This window comes from Otolemur garnettii, unplaced genomic scaffold, assembly GCF_000181295.1.
Source record: "Otolemur garnettii isolate 467f Iridium unplaced genomic scaffold, OtoGar3 scaffold00032, whole genome shotgun sequence".
Lineage (NCBI taxonomy): Eukaryota > Metazoa > Chordata > Mammalia > Primates > Galagidae > Otolemur > Otolemur garnettii.
The window spans coordinates 1,659,122-1,674,297 of record NW_003852427.1 but is presented as its reverse complement, the minus strand read 5'-3'; the positions used below and the strand labels follow the sequence as shown (position 1 = coordinate 1,674,297).

The window sequence follows — 15,176 nt, the reverse complement described above, 5'->3', positions numbered from 1 at the left end:
AAAAAAAAAAAACACACCAAAACTAAAACTTTGGGGTTTCAAAGGACACTGTCATGAAAATGATAAGAATTATTTACAGGTGTGGCACCTGTGGCTCAGGGAGTAGGGCGCCAGTCCCATATACCGAGGGTGGTGGGTTCAAACCTAGCCCTGGCCAAAACTACCACAATAACAACAAAAAATAAAATTCAATTAAAAAAAAAAAAGAATTATTTACAAATAAGGGTCCAGTATCCCAGATATATGAAAAACTCTTACAGTTCAACAACAAAAAGACAAGCCAATTTTTTAAAGGACAAAGGATTGAAAACATTTTTTCCAAAGACACACAAATGGCCAATAAACATATGGGAAGAGGCACAACATCAGTAGTCATTAGGGAAATGTACTCAAAATCATAACGAAATACTACTTCACACCCACAGGTCATCTACAATGAAAAAAAACAGACAAGAAAAGTGTTAGCAAGGACGTGGGAAAATTATAACCAATACATTATTGATGGAAATATAAAATGGTATAGTAATTTCGGAAAACATTTTGACAGTTCTTCAAAAAGTCAAACATGGAGTTATCGTATTACCCAGCTTTCACTTCGGGGTATATAACCAACAAAAATGAAACTCTAAGTTCACACAAAAATGTACACACAAATGTTCATAGCAGCACTATTCCCAAAAGCCCATCAACTGATAACGGATAAACATAATATGGGCTGGATATAGTTGCTCACACCTGTAATCCTGGCACTATGGGAAGCCAAGGCAGGTGGATTGCTTGAGCTCAAGAGTTCAAGACCAGCCTGAGCAAGAATAAGACCCCATTCTCTACTAAAATAGAAAAATTAGTTGGGTGTTATGGTGGGCACTTGTAGTCCCAGCTACGTGGGAGACTGAGGCAAGAGAATCACTTGAGCCTAAGAGTTTAAGGTTGCTGTGAGTTATGATGCCGTGACACTCTACCCAAGGTGACAAAGTGAGGTGCCTGTGGCTCGGTGAGTAGGGCGCTGGCCCCATATACTGAGGGTGGCAGGTTCAAACCTGGCCCCAGCCAAACTGCAACAAAAAATAGCCGGGCATTGTGCTGGGCATCTGTCATCCCAGCTACTCAGGAGGCTGAAGTAAGAGAATCGCTTAAGTCCAAGAGCTGGAGGTTGCTGTGACACCACAGCACTCTACCAAGGGCTACAAAGTAAAACTCTGTCTCTAAAAACCAAACAAACAAACAAACAAACAAAAAACTCAAAAACTCAATGTGGTACATCCAAATGATATATTATTACTTAGTCATACCTTTGTGAATATACTAAAAACTACTTAATTGTGTACTTTAAAAGCATTAATTTTATGGTATGTGAATTATATCTCAATTAAAAGCAATCCACAGCAAAGACAAATAGGGTTTCCTATCCGATGTCAGCAATACCAGAGGTGGAATATATTGAAACAATTTCAGGGAGGACACTGATGAGTCTACAGAGTCTATAAAGGTTAAGAGAAATATTCCCTTAAGATCTCCCAGCCTAGGGAAAAGGCTGACAGATCTTTTAGGCCCTATTTGTTCAAATCCAAATGATGATCAATCCACTAATTCTCAACTTTGGGCAAGTACCCAAAGGACATTTGGCAATGTCTGAAGACATTTTTAGATGCTGCAGCTAGATTGAGAAATGCTCCAGCATCTAGTGAGTAGAGGCCGGGATGCTGCTGAACAACCCGCACAGGACAGTCCCTTGCAGCAAAAGATCATTAAGTCCAAAATATTAGCAGTGCCATAGTTGAGAAACCCTGGTATAATCTAATTATGGGTCCAATTACTATTTTAAATCCTTGTCTTCCAGCTCGGCGCCTGTAGCTCAAGAAGCTAAGACACCAGGAACATACAGCTGAGCTGGCGGGTTTGAATCCAGCCCGGGCCTGCCAAATAACAATGACAACTACAACTAAAAAATAGTCGGGTATTGTGGCAGTTGCCTGTAGTCCCAGCTACTCGGGAGGCTGAGGCAAGAGAATCGCTTAAGCCCAGGAGTTAGACGTTGCTGTGAACTGTGATGCCACAGCACTCTACCCAGGGCGAGAGCTTGAGACTCTGTCTCAAAAAAAATAAAAAAATAAATCCTTGTCTTCCTGATGACTGTTTAAAATTAAAAAACAAACAATTTAAAATCCTTGAATTTATATAACTGTTGACAACAGTGACAACAAATATGTCCAAATTGCTTCAAGTAGTAGAGCAAGCCTCTAACCAGAACTAGGGATGTAGCTGGCTCTGGACCCATCTCAAACAAACCAGTCTCAAAAGAATGGTAGAGGCTGGGCATGGTGGTTCATGCCTATAATCCCAGCATCTTGGGAGGCCCAGATGGGAAGATCATTTGAGGCCAGGAGTTTTGAGACCAGCCTGGGCAACACAGGGAAACTTCACCTGTACAAAAAATTAAGAAATTAGGTAGGCATGGTGGTGCATGCTTGTAGTCCCAGGGGAGGTGGGAAGACTGCATGAGCCCAGAATTTCAAGGCTACAGTGAGCTATGATCAGGCCACTGCCACTGCATTCTTGTGTACCAGAGACCCTGTCTCAAAAAAAAAGGCAGTCCAGGCCCTTCCATGCTCAGAGTTGGACAAACCCCAGGCAGCCAGCTGCTCTCCTCAAACCCATAGTTCTTAAGCAATTTATATTTTCAAAGGGCTGCTTATCCTGTTTCATCCTTAAATGGCTAATCAAAGCTTTCTTAAAATGCAGTACTTCTTAAAATACTAACCAGTAAAGTTTATCTCAAAGACTTGCATAAGGAATGCAAATTTTTTCTCAAATAAGAAAATGTAAAAATGTTACAACAGGAAATGTTAACTACATACTTGCTGGTATATGCTAAATAAAATTCAAAACAAATATACAGACTCCATCTATAAATGCCACCCATTTTTTCACATGGTTCCTTCAAGTTTAGTGGCCCAATGCTAGCACTATCATCAAATTTCCAGGCTCTATTCAGTGCTCCAAGAAAGGTTCAGCTGTCTTACTGTAAAAAGACTTCAAGAAAATTGTATCTTAAATATAGCTGGGCCTTTAAGACTGCAACCCATAGGTCCCTTCCTAAAAAGGTGAGCCTAAAACAAGAATGGAGTCTTTCCTATCTTCATCACATTAAGGGAAAACAATTAAATATAAATTATCTGAAAATCTATCACCCAGAGAAAACCAATCCCAGCATTTCGGTGTAAGCCTACAAGTTTCCTAGACAAACACACACATACATTTTGCTTACGATAATGGGACCAGAGTCTACATAGTGTTTTACGACCTACTCTTTTCATATAATATACTTATTTTCCCATGTTAACAAATCCACAGCTATCCCCTCATTTCCCAGCAGTACAATATGCAATGGTATGACTAAACCTCTTCCTACTGGACTTCTGGATCGTCTTAGGTATCATGTTACAATCCTAAATGACCACCTGTGTTCACGTATCTGTTCTGCAGCTATTTGTTGTCAGAATAAATTCTCATAAGTGGAATTGCTATTTAATATTTTGGTTTCACACTGCTCAACTGCCCCTCTTGAAGTCTGATAACACATCCTGTCACCAGCAGCCCATGATAGTTGTCTCCCAGAAGGGAGCGCAGAGCTGCTCTATGAGATACTCTCCCATCAGAGGAAGGTGTCTACCCTCAGTCTCAGCACCTGGGCAGTGTGGACCCTGGAAATGTGCCCCCAGATGATAATATCCCACCATTACATCCCTTAGTCTCTAGCTGTGAACCAACAACTTGATAATAGCCTATGCCAGGTGTCAGCTGTTTCTAATCCATTCTTATCCATTTGTATGGAAACCTAGCTGCAACAAAATGCCTTTCATTGGAGGAAAACATTTCTGTGGCCATAGTCAGTCTAATTTAAGGCAAATCTGTCAATGAATGTGCTTCTGCTCACAGCTTATCCCTAACAGGGGTGGTATTCCTCCACCTTCTAACCTAGGGTCAAACTCCAGCCACCTCTCCTCAAAACTGAGGTCTATAATAGTTTGCTGCTTCAAGCTCTGGCAGTTGGGAGTTTGTAGCAAAGGCGAAAACCCCATGAAGAACTTACGTAGAAGTGAAAATGCAAGAAGTGGGCCAGTACTCTGGGGGCCACACCAGGGAAGGCAGCCAGGAGTGTCTGGAGATAGACCTCCAGATCCTTCTCCCTCTTCTCCACCAAACTTCTTGAGTTTTTCCCGATTATCTTTTTAGGTGGAAGCAGATTTTTATCAATCTTTTTCTCTGCAACGAGCTGTAAGGAAACACAAGCACGTCAACCACAGACCAAGGCAGTCTGTGCCTGCGTAAGACCAAGCAGTCTGAGCGATAGCATTCCTCACGATTTCCACAGCCCCCTCTAGGCAGCAATACCAGGATCAGTGATCAAATTAGTACACCTGGGATTTGGCCTCTTCAAATTCAATTAGTATTAGAAATACCAATACAATTCCAGACGAGGAATTGTATTCTGGAAAATTCTGGAAAATCTGGAGACTTTAGAGGCATCTTTTCCAAACCAGAATGAAAACCAACCAGGGCAGTGGTTTATCTTTAAAACACTCACAATGCAAATCGCCCAGAGATAGACGGTACTCTCCAAAAACAAGGAAAGAAATGGAATCACAGCCCAGATATTAAAGTGCAAGCTCTCGAATAGCTGTAGTTAGGTAGAACAAGTTCAAACCTGTCCCCTCCCCAGGAAACTGTTCTGGCATCTCATATCCAAGCTAGGATTGGCAATCTTCAAACAGAAATTCAAATATGCTCCTTGCAGATGTCTTAGACAGGGTCAATGCTAGCATTCTCATGCTATGTTAATGAATGCAGTTACATTAATAAACTAGTTTAGGAAAGAAGTGAACTCTAGGCATGGAGCCTGTTTTGTCCTAAATCTAATGTATGGCACAGTGGGAATGTGGTCTAAAGCCCCCAGCCCTGACACACAGGCTCCCACCTCTTTAGGGTTACCTTTTCATGCAGTTCATGGAAGTCACTATAGCGGTGCTTGACTGTCCACTCATGGCTGCCATCAGTGACCTGGATGATGTAAACCTAAAAGGGGAAAACCAACAACCCTTGTGGCAAGGGAGTCAGCCAGCAACAAGGAGTCTCCTCTCCCATAGCAATAGCTACAGGGTACTCAGATCCCCACCAAATGGCCAAAGTCAGCTGTCCTAGCCCACCAGCCTCTGCATCTGACCATGGCTCTATGCATCAATAAGAAAAGGAAAAGTTGGCTTGGCATAGTGGTTACAGTGCCGGCTGCATACACCCAGGCTGGCAGGTTCAAACCTGGCCCAGGTCAGCTAAACAACAATGACAACTGCAACAAAAAAAAACAGTCAGGTGTTATGGTGGGTGTCTGTACTCCCAGCTACTTGGGAGGCTGAAGCAAGAGTTGGAGTTTGCTGTGAGCTGTGATGCCACAGCTTCTACCAAGGGCGACATAGTGAGACTTTGTCTCAAAAAAAAAAAAAAAGAAAGAAAGAAAGAAAGAAATGGAAAAGGTGACTATGACAAAAAGCCACCTCTTTAGTGTTTTTTTTTTTTAACAGAGTCTCGTAGAGTACCATTCTGTCACAGCTCACAGCAACCTCAAACTCTTGGGCTCAAGCTATTCTCCTGCCTCAGCCTCCCAAGCAACAGAGACTACAGGTGTCTGCCACAATGACCAGTGATTTTTTGTTGCAGTTGTCATTGTTGGTTAGCTAGCCAGGAGCAGGTTTGAACCTGCCAACTTCTGTGTATGTGGCTGGCGCTGTAACCACTGTACTACGGGGGAGTCCTCTTTAGTTTTTTACCTTCTGCCTTCAGGTATTAAAATCCCAACCTGTGCAGCAGGCAAGGTCACACCTTCCAAGGGAGGCAGAGCAGGGCCATGTCTAGCCTGACCAGCTCCTCTGTTGTACTTTTTTCCAGGTACCCTGATTACACCCTGGAAGCGAGTCCTTTTCCTACCCCTTCAACTAGTTCCTGGCTGTGATTGCTACTGCTGACCCAGGAGGCACAGCCCCAAGAAGCCAAAAGAAGACAGCTTCTTGGTACCTTAACAGGAGGCAACTGGCCCAGAAGCTAAGGAAGAACTAAGTTCAAAACCTAGTTTTGTCATTTCCTGGCTGTGGCTTATGTGTCATTTATGTAAGTAACTGGGAGCCTAAGTTCCCTTTGAGCCTCCATTCTACCATCTTAAAATCTGATAGGTTTAAGGATCAAGCAAGGTAATGCATGTAAAATGCTTTGTACAGGGCCTGACATGTAGTCAGTGTCCAAAAGGTAGGTTTGTTCATAATATCCTACTTGGCATACCCAAAGACTGATGATGGGAGGGTCAACCTGGATCACCACTCCCTCCTCACACATTCAGAGAAGGGACTAAGCCCCAAATAAGGGAGCTTTCTGAAGGTGATTTTGTAGCTGAATGCAGCCCCTGGGTGATGGCCAGCCATCAGCTCAGAGACCTCGCCCCTCACCTGGACCAGGCCCCTTGATGTCCCTCCCTTCTTTGCGGCAAGCAGCTCCAGCCCTAAGGAGCAGCCATTTCTCCAGGGCTGGCCTGCTGCTCCAGGATCCGCCCCTACCCTCTCTTTTCTTCCATGAGGTTTCCCTCCCCTACCCCCAGGAAAGGAGAAAAGCACCTGAGATAAAGCCCTCAGGTGATTAGGATGAGGGACATCGGGGGTGGTGCGCAGGCTGGGCCAAGGCCCCCACCCACTCTCTGCCCTGTGGGAACAAAGGACAGGAGGCTGGGGGGAAGCTCAATGTGCCCCTACCCCAGGGCTAGTTTTTGCTGTGCAGCCCACCAGCTCATAGGCCTTGCATCCAACCCCATCCAGACTCTAAAGGGCTTCCGCTCCGACCCCCTTACAGATAGGAGGTACCCCCGCTTTTCTGTCCACTGTCTCCCCCATAGCCTTGAAGAATATGTGGGCGGCTTATTGCCCCACCTCGCCTCCACAGCCCAAAGCCACAAAGCCCTCTCACGTTCCTAAGGGCCTTTCAGCCCTGAGACCATCCCTCCTCATTTCGCCAAGGCTGGACACCACCCCTCTTCCATTCTTGTCTCCCATCGCGATCCAGATCCTTCCCGCACTTCTCAGAGAAGATTTCATCCACGACCCCAGGATCCTCCATAAGGGTACCTCTTCCTCCCCTTCAAAGCCTGTGGGGTCAGACCCTTTCCCCTGATTCCATCCATTAGAGACCCTCTCCTCATCCCTCTCCTCCCAGACCCCCTGTCACGGTCTCCCAGGTCGGTGCCCCTTCCTTACCTAGAGGATCTAGAGGGGTTTCACCTGATTTAGGCACTCTCTCCTGCCCAGACCCATTTTTATACCTAGATCCCACTCCCAACCTGAGCCTCCTTTTTTGATCGCGTGCCCTTTTCCCAAACCTCCTCCCCAGGCCCTGCAGGGAACCCCAGCTCTGGACCTGCGATGCCCAAACCCCTTCCCCAGATTCACCCATCCCAAGAGCCCTCCTCCCGATTGCGGGGCTCGATCCCTCCCCAAATCCCACACCCAAGTCGGACTCCCGGTTCCAGCCACCACCCCGTTTCGGGTGTCCGCATCCCCAGCACACCGTGTACGTGTCCACGAGCTCGGAGCCCACGACGCGAGCCTCCTTGGCCGGCTCGGCTTCCCGCTCCGGACCAAAGCTGCGCGCGGTGGCCGCCATGTTCAGGGCTTTGGTGCCGGTGCCGCCGCCGCCCGGCGCAGACAGGCAGCAGCAGGGGGCGGGGTCAGCGTCCCACCGCCCCCCGGTCCCCACTGCCCCCCGCCCTCGCCGTGCGCAGCGCCGCCATCTTGGCCCCGTCGCCTGCCCGCTCCCTTGCCCCTCCCCTCGCTCGTAATTGACAGGCAGGAACCAGGAACGATGCGCATGCGCAGGCCGCTCAAGGCCACTCTTGTATAACCCGTACCTACCTGCGTAGCATTGGTGGCCATTCCTCATGAAGCCCGGGAAAAAATGGGACCTCCAGGCTGTGACAGCTTTGATCCTCAACCCCTCGGTCCTCTGCAAGGGAGGGAAGAAAGCCTCGCGCTTCCTGGGCTAACCAAAGCATGTCTTTGTTTTGCCTGGCCTCAGTTCCTACAGCGGTAAAAGGCTATAATAGCTCCTCACTTGGCTGTTAGGCTCATTCCCTATAGGGCAGGAATGGGTTGAAGGAGAAGATAAGACTTGCAAAGAAAAGCAGGGCCAGGGTGATTCCAGGCCAGTTCTTAAGCTCTCTGGGACTCAGAGCTTTCTGTCATTTAGGTCTCCTGAGAATGAAGTGGATTCATTCATGCAGTGCTTGGCAAGCTACAGTACTCAAGGCAGGGAGCTGGTGTGTTTTATCAAGAGGGGCCTGTGCATGAAGTGGGTGTAGGTGGTGGGAAGAGTTATGGACTAGCTATTGGGAAGAAGAACCTCACAGAATGTCCTGCCAGAGCTAAAAACAAGGGAGAAACAGGCTGGCTCTGAATCCAGGAACTACATACATTGCTGGAATTGGGGATCTGAGCCCTAACCCAGGGGGAGACTGAGACCTAGAGGAGGGAGGTGGTAACCAAACTGGAGGATGAGTGAGGAGAGAGCCTGGCACAGATGAGGCAAGCACCCCTCTTGCTCTAAGCACAAAGCTTGTTGAATGACTGTGGATGACTCAAACCTAAAGTGGGCACTGTTGTCCTGGGGAGAGGGAAGGTCTGAGGAATGGCACCTCTGGCTGAAGAGCTCTAGATCACCCTGTCCTGTGGTGAGTCAGTGACTTCCTCCTTCACTAATTCCATAGCACTATGCTGCGAGCTTGGCATTTGGGGCTTCTCTTGGCAGGGCCTTATACTCCCAGCCTCTCTGCATGTTGCACCCCAACCCCACCCCTGCTGCCAAATCAATGAGATCTCAGGCAACTCACCACACTTTGGAGCCTCAGTTTGCCTATCTGGAAAGTAGGGGTATGGCACCCACCTCCCTGGATGGATGGGAAGTTGAACTGCTGTGTGTAAGAGCCTGCCTAGGGCCCACGACTTTGTATCACCCTGTCATGTCCTGGGCTCATGTTTTCATTCATTCAAGAAACCTTTTCAGGCCAGGCACAGTGGCTCATACATGTAATCCTAGCACTCTGGGAGGCTGAGGTGGGAGGATCGCTTGAGCTCAGGAATTCAAGACCACCTGATCAAAAGCAAGACCTATCACTACTAAAGATAAAAAAAATTAGCCAGGGCCGTCATGGGGACTCATGCCTGTAATCCTAACACTCTGGGAGGCTGAGGTGGTGGATCACTTGAGCTCAGGAGTTCGAGACCAGCCTGAGCAAGAGTCAGACCTCAATTCTAAAAATAGCTGGGCAGCTTGGCACCTGTAGCGCAGTGGTGGCGACATACACCAAGGCTGGCAGGTTTGAACCCAGCCCGGGCCAGCTAACCAACAATGACAACTGCAACAAAAAATAGCCAGGTGTTGAGGTAGGTGCCTGTAGTCCTGGCTACTTGGGAGGCTGAGGCAAGAGAATCACTTAAGTCCAAGAGTTGGAGGTTGCTGTGAACTGTGATGCTATGGCACTCTACTGAGGGGTATATAGTGAGACTCTGTCTCAAATGAAAAGAAAAAAGTAAATAAATAAAAAAAAAAATAAAAATAGCTGGGCATTGTGGTGGGCGCCTGTAGTGCCAGCTACTTGGGAGGCTGAGGCAAGAGGATCACTTGAGCCCAAGAGTTTGAGGTTGCTGTGAGCTATGATGCCACAGCACTCTACTGAGGGGACAAAATGAGACTGTCTCAAAACAACAACAACAATTAGCCAAGTGCAGTGGCATACAGTTGTAGTCCCAGCTATTCAGGAGGCTGAAGCAAAAGGATTGCCTGAGCCCAGGAGTTTGAGGTTTCAGTGAGCTCTAACCATGCCACTTCATTCTACCTGGAGCATCAGAGTGAGACTCTATCTCAAAAATAAATAAATAAATAAATAAATAAAACCTTTTCAGAGAGTCCCTTGAGGAGTATGGAGGACAGAGGGAAAGAAACCTTGTCATTGCAGCCTTTCATCTGCTCCCTTTCTTGGGCAAAAGACACATAGGACTCAGGCCAGCCTGAGATCACTGGAACCAGGGGAGGGGGAGGAGGATACTGCATGCAGGGGTGGGCTGGGCTGGGCTGGGAATGCAGCAGGGCAGGGCTATTTAAGTCGAGGGCTGCCTGACAGCCCTAGCAGCCTGTCCTGTGAACCACCAGCATGGATGACATCTACAAAGCTGCGGTGAGGGACGGGATGGGCCTGGGCAGGGCACTGGGAGCTCACTCGGCTCAGAATAGGGGGCAAGGTCACCCCAGGAAGTGGTGGGGACCCAGGAGAAGGTCCATGTACCTTCACCGTGGGCCATCCTTTTGGGCGGGTCTGGCATTTCAGGGTGCAGATAGGGTGGGGTGTCCAGGGCCTGGGGAAAGGAGCTGTCAGAGTGGGTGGGGGAGGAGGTCACTGCTATTAGCATCACGTCTACTCCTCCCAGTGTCTATGGTCTGTCTCTGTCTCTCAGTCACATTTCTCTGCATTTGTCTCTGGCTCTTTTTGCCTTTCTCAACTCTTTCCATCTCTGTTCCTCCAGAACTGTCTCTCTGAGTCCCTGTCTTCTGTCCCCACCTGTCATTTCTGCCCCTCACATTCTGCTTCTCACACATACCAACCCCCTTCAGTCCCTTGGCTAGCTAAAGATGCTTTAGAGGGTGAAAGGAGATATGAGGAGGGGGATGCAGAGTCTGAATGGTAGGCTGGGGAAGGGGCTTTAAAATTTGAAGCAGGCGGGAGGCGCCTTGTAGCTCTGTGGGTAGGGGGCTGACCCCATATACTGAGGGTGGCAGATTTGAACCCAGCCCCAGCCAAACTGCAACAAAAAGTAGTGTGGCGGGTGCCTGCAGTCCCAGCTACTTGGGAGGCTGAGGCAAGAGAATAACCTAAGTCCAGGAGTTGGAGGGTGCTGTGAGCTGTGACACCACAGCATTCTAATAAAGTGAGACTCTGTCTCAAATAAATAAATAAAATTTGAAGCAGGGAAGGACTGGCATAAGGGAGAGACAGGGACAAAGGAACAGAGAACTGGTGCCCCAGCCCATGCAGTGCTGGGCAGGCTCAGCAGTTTAACTGTGGGTAAAGGTGAGGGAGTGAGGGCTGGAGAGTGATCATCCCAAGTCCTTGCCTCCTGGGGCATTGAGAGACTTTAGTTGGTATTCCATGGTGGGGGGGTTGACCTCCTGCTCTCCCAAAGACAAAGATATCATGGCATAGACAGCTGTCCCTGGGGGATCTCCTCTCTCAGCCTCCAGAATGCAGCCCCACTCCTGAGCAGGGAAAGGCTACAGCTACTCCAGGAGTGCCCCTGCTTATCCTGCAGAAGTCCCGGCAGCTGGAGTGGGGGCAGCCCTCCACCAGTGCCCATACAAGGCCTGGCGGGGCTGGGGGCTAATTTTGGCTCTTGATGAAGCACCAGCAGGCCAGGGGGACTAGATAACACTGCCCCACCCACTGCATGCCCAAGTCTCCAGAACAATCACCAGGTTTAACTTTGTCCCTTGTTAAAAATAGTCCAGTGACCACACTGCTCGGGTTACAGTAGATGGCTTGTCCACCCCCACACTGGTTTTATTGTCCCCACCTGAGGGACAGCTGTCCCTCAGGCCACCCAGCTTAGGTTTCCTGAGGAGGGCCAAAAGGACATTGAGTGGTCACTGACTATTGTTACTCAGGGTCACCTTGAGCCTGAAGGAGGTGCCCAGCTGTCACTCTGGCCCTGAACTCAGCCTTAGTGAGGTCAGCTGGGTCACCTCAGGGCTTTGAGGGCAGGGAGAGAGGACTAAGGCCTCTGCTCTGTGACCTGGGAGTTGCCTGCATCCCCTTGCTTCAGTCTTCCCACCTGTGGAATGGGTTGGTTTCCTTGACAGCAGCTATGTTTGAGTTTGAGTCCTGAGACCCTTTTCTCCTCTAGGTAGAACAGCTGACAGAAGAGCAGAAAAATGGTGAGTTCTCCCTTCACACATGGGAGTGTCAGCAGGTTAAGGCTGGGGAACATGGTGACCCCTTACCAGAAGAGGCTCTCAGACTGGAGATCAAAGGCTGGTCCCTCTCACTGTGACCTCAGAGAGGTCTTGAAGGGGGTGGGCAGTTGGACAGGTGCCCCAGGGATCTGGCCTCCCAGGATTCTGTCTGCTGAGTCTTGGCTGTTCTGCCCCCACTCCTGCCATTGGACACAGAGTTCAAGGCAGCCTTTGACATCTTTGTGCTGGGCGCTGAGGATGGCTGCATCAGCACCAAGGAACTGGGCAAGGTGATGAGGATGCTGGGCCAGAACCCTACGCCAGAGGAGCTACAGGAGATGATCGATGAAGTGGATGAGGATGGTGAGCCCCTCTGCACCCCCAGGCTCCAGGTGTATAAAGCCCGGGCCTGCATCCTGGCTTTGTTTAGGCAGGAGCTATTTTGCCTCTTTGAGCCTTGGTTGCCTCATCTATAAAATGGGCATAATGACCACACAAACCTCACAGAGGTGGTGTGAGGGTGCAGTGAGAACACAGGGGTTTTGCATCCAAGGGACTACCCATGGTTCTAACCAGGACATTTCTCATGGCTGTGCTACCATCCCCCAGGCAGTGGTACAGTGGACTTTGATGAGTTCCTGGTCATGATGGTTCGGTGCATGAAGGATGACAGCAAAGGGAAGTCTGAGGAGGAGCTTTCTGACCTCTTCCGAATGTTTGACAAGTGAGCAGGTGATCCCTTACCTCTGACCCTGATCCTGACCCAAGTAGGACTGGGAAAGAGGGGCTATCTGATTCTAGATCTAGCAATCCTGTGGCCTGTTTCCAGTCCTGTGTGATAGGGGAGAGTGTGTTCCTGCTAGGGTCATGTTTTCCCCTCCCCCGGCCCTAGCCTGGGTTCTGAGGCCCCCTTCACCCTCCCCACAGAAATGCTGATGGCTACATTGACCTCGATGAGCTAAAGATGATGCTGCAGGCTACAGGCGAGACCATCACAGAGGACGACATCGAGGAGCTCATGAAGGATGGAGACAAGAACAATGATGGCCGCATCGACTATGACGGTGAGTAGTTGGATATCTTTATCCTTTGTGCCCTGCCCAGCCACAGCCTCTGACCTATGGCTGCCCCTCTCTCCACAGAGTTCCTGGAGTTCATGAAGGGTGTGGAGTAGATAGTCACCTTGCCAGAGCTTCCCATGCCCACCTTCCAACTTCAGCCAGGCCTGGGTGGTGAGCTGAGGCCTGTGCATGGCCTCAACCCCTGGCTCTTCCTAACTTCCTCCCAGCCTTGTCCTGGAGAATGCAAATAAAGCCTTGCTCCCTGGAGGCCTGGTGTCTGTGCTCCTGCTGACTGCTGTTTCCTTCCCCACCCCAGGCAGGCTGGTGCAAGGCCTGTGCTTGACCACTGCTCCACACCACCATCTGCAGGAAGGTTTAGATTAGCTCAGTGACTGCCACACTGCATGTCCTGCAGACTGTTTTCTATAACTGCTGATGTCCCGGCTCCATCTCCATTCAGCATCTAGAGTCTGAGGTGGCCCCAGACCTGCATTTTGAGGCATTTCCTTTGAGCTGCTGTTTTGGTCAGCCCGTGTGACAGCCTAGGGTCCTCTGCTTGGAGAGAGTAGTTAGCTGTGGTTTAAGGGTAGGTCCTGGGTGTCCCTGGCACAGCAATGCCTACTTCCTCTCAGCTCTGGAGTGGAGCTGAGCCCTGTGAGGGCCCAGCAGGTCCCAGCACTGGTCCACCTGTCTCCTTACCTACATTTCCTGCCAGCAGCATTGACTCCCAGGGACTGAGGGCTATTTAGTCTGCTCTATATCTCTTCTGTGAAACCGGTGAGGACTCCATGGCCCAGAGAGGTGCAGGGACCTGTTGGGGCATCTGGTGAGTCTCAGGGAGAGATGAGCCACCTGGCTTCCAGCCAAGGGCTCTGTCACATGGGCCAGGTCCAAATGTGCCTAATTTCTAGTTCCTGTGAACCTCAGAGGCTCAACCCCAGCAACCCAGACTCCCTCCCTGACAGGGAATAGAGGAGGCCCAAGTTCTGGTATCTCTCAGCTTAATAGAGGCACCCAATCCAGAGCCCCAGCCAGAACAATGATGCTGCCTTGGAGTGGGGGTTAAAGGAGGCAAGGAAGTGGAGGTGTCAGCGGTGACACTTGTAGGAAGGACAGCTGCCATAGGCACCCAGGCTCCAGCCAGAATACCAACAGTTGTCCTTGTTCCGCCAAGCCATCCTCCAGCCCCTGCATCTGTGCCCCAGCCTTGGCATTCCTCAGACAGGCCCAGCATTCTGGAGATAGTCTTGAAATTCTAGAGATGCCTCTGGTAGAGGCTGGAGCTGGCAGAAGCTTCCTGGTGCCTGGAGAGTCCTGAAGGAAGAGGAGTCCCCTCAGACCTCCCTGGAGAGCTGGAGAACTCAGGAACCTATAAAGAGACCCAGAGTGACCCAGAAGGATGATATCCAGGAGTGAAGGAAGGACTACAGTGGATGACATTGCAAACCAGTGCACCATTCAATGGTTTATTCACATACCTACCATATGCTCAGTATAGGGTTACAGGTAGAGCCTGTAAAGTGAGGCCAGATTGAGGCCCAGTCCCTAATCTCATGGACTCTGTTTTGGGGGGTGGGGTGGGGCTTAAGCCCAACCTCCAACTCTTGGGCTTAAGTGATTCTCTTGCCTTAGCCTCACAAGTAGCTGGGACTACAGGTACCTGCCAAAATGCCTGGCTATATTTTGGTTGTAGATGTCATTGCTATTTGTGTTTGCCAGGCCTGAGCTGGATTCGAACCCTCCAGCTCTGGTGTATGTGGCTGGTGCCCTTAGCTGCTGAGTTACAGGTGTCAAGCCAATCTCATGGACTCTTAAGAACGTGAGTGCAGGGAGGAAACTAGCATGGGGTTGGAATGGAAATTGTAGAGGTATGGTGGGCCCATGGAACAGAGTGTTCTGGGAACCTTCCTGGAGGAACTGACACTAAGTAAGCCTTGGGGAACTGCAGGGGACTGGCCGTGGAGGTTGTAAGGAAAGACCAGGAGGGTTTTGGGAGCAGAAGGGTGGTGGGCAGTGCCAGGCCCTGCAAGGCCAGTCCATGTCAGGGGAGATGCTGTCGGGGCTTATGGGGGAGCCAGGAGC

At 49.6% G+C, this 15,176-nt stretch overlaps 2 protein-coding genes across 3 annotated transcripts in view; one reads left to right on the top strand and one right to left on the bottom strand.

The window, feature by feature from the left end:
• Positions 1-7,829, bottom strand: part of NISCH (nischarin) — a 39,318-nt gene extending 31,489 nt beyond the window's left edge. For both annotated transcript variants that reach the window (XM_003789487.3, XM_012804951.2), the window contains exons 1-3: positions 7,603-7,829; positions 4,993-5,076; positions 4,094-4,276 (exon numbers count right to left, since the gene is read on the bottom strand). In XM_003789487.3, coding sequence (XP_003789535.2) covers positions 4,094-4,276; positions 4,993-5,076; positions 7,603-7,698 — 363 coding nt within the window. In that variant the 5' untranslated portion in view covers positions 7,699-7,829. The remainder of the gene's footprint in view (positions 1-4,093; positions 4,277-4,992; positions 5,077-7,602) is intronic.
• A 2,411-nt stretch (positions 7,830-10,240) lies between these two features.
• On the top strand, positions 10,241-13,359 carry TNNC1 (troponin C1, slow skeletal and cardiac type). The gene is made up of 6 exons (XM_012804922.2): positions 10,241-10,264; positions 11,985-12,015; positions 12,250-12,396; positions 12,643-12,757; positions 12,961-13,097; positions 13,176-13,359. Exons 1-6 carry the CDS (start codon positions 10,241-10,243, stop codon positions 13,205-13,207), a joined length of 486 nt encoding a protein of 161 aa, XP_012660376.1. The 3' UTR covers positions 13,208-13,359.
• Positions 13,360-15,176: the final 1,817 nt, after the last annotated feature.

Bases quoted from the DNA above. Each gene is read 5' to 3' on its own strand.
- TNNC1 (XM_012804922.2), top strand. From the start codon at position 10,241: ATGGATGACATCTACAAAGCTGCG. The intron at 12,397-12,642 runs GTGAGCCCCTCT...ACCATCCCCCAG, and splicing joins CGATGAAGTGGATGAGGATG to GCAGTGGTACAGTGGACTTT. The intron at 12,758-12,960 runs GTGAGCAGGTGA...CCCTCCCCACAG, and splicing joins CTCTTCCGAATGTTTGACAA to AAATGCTGATGGCTACATTG.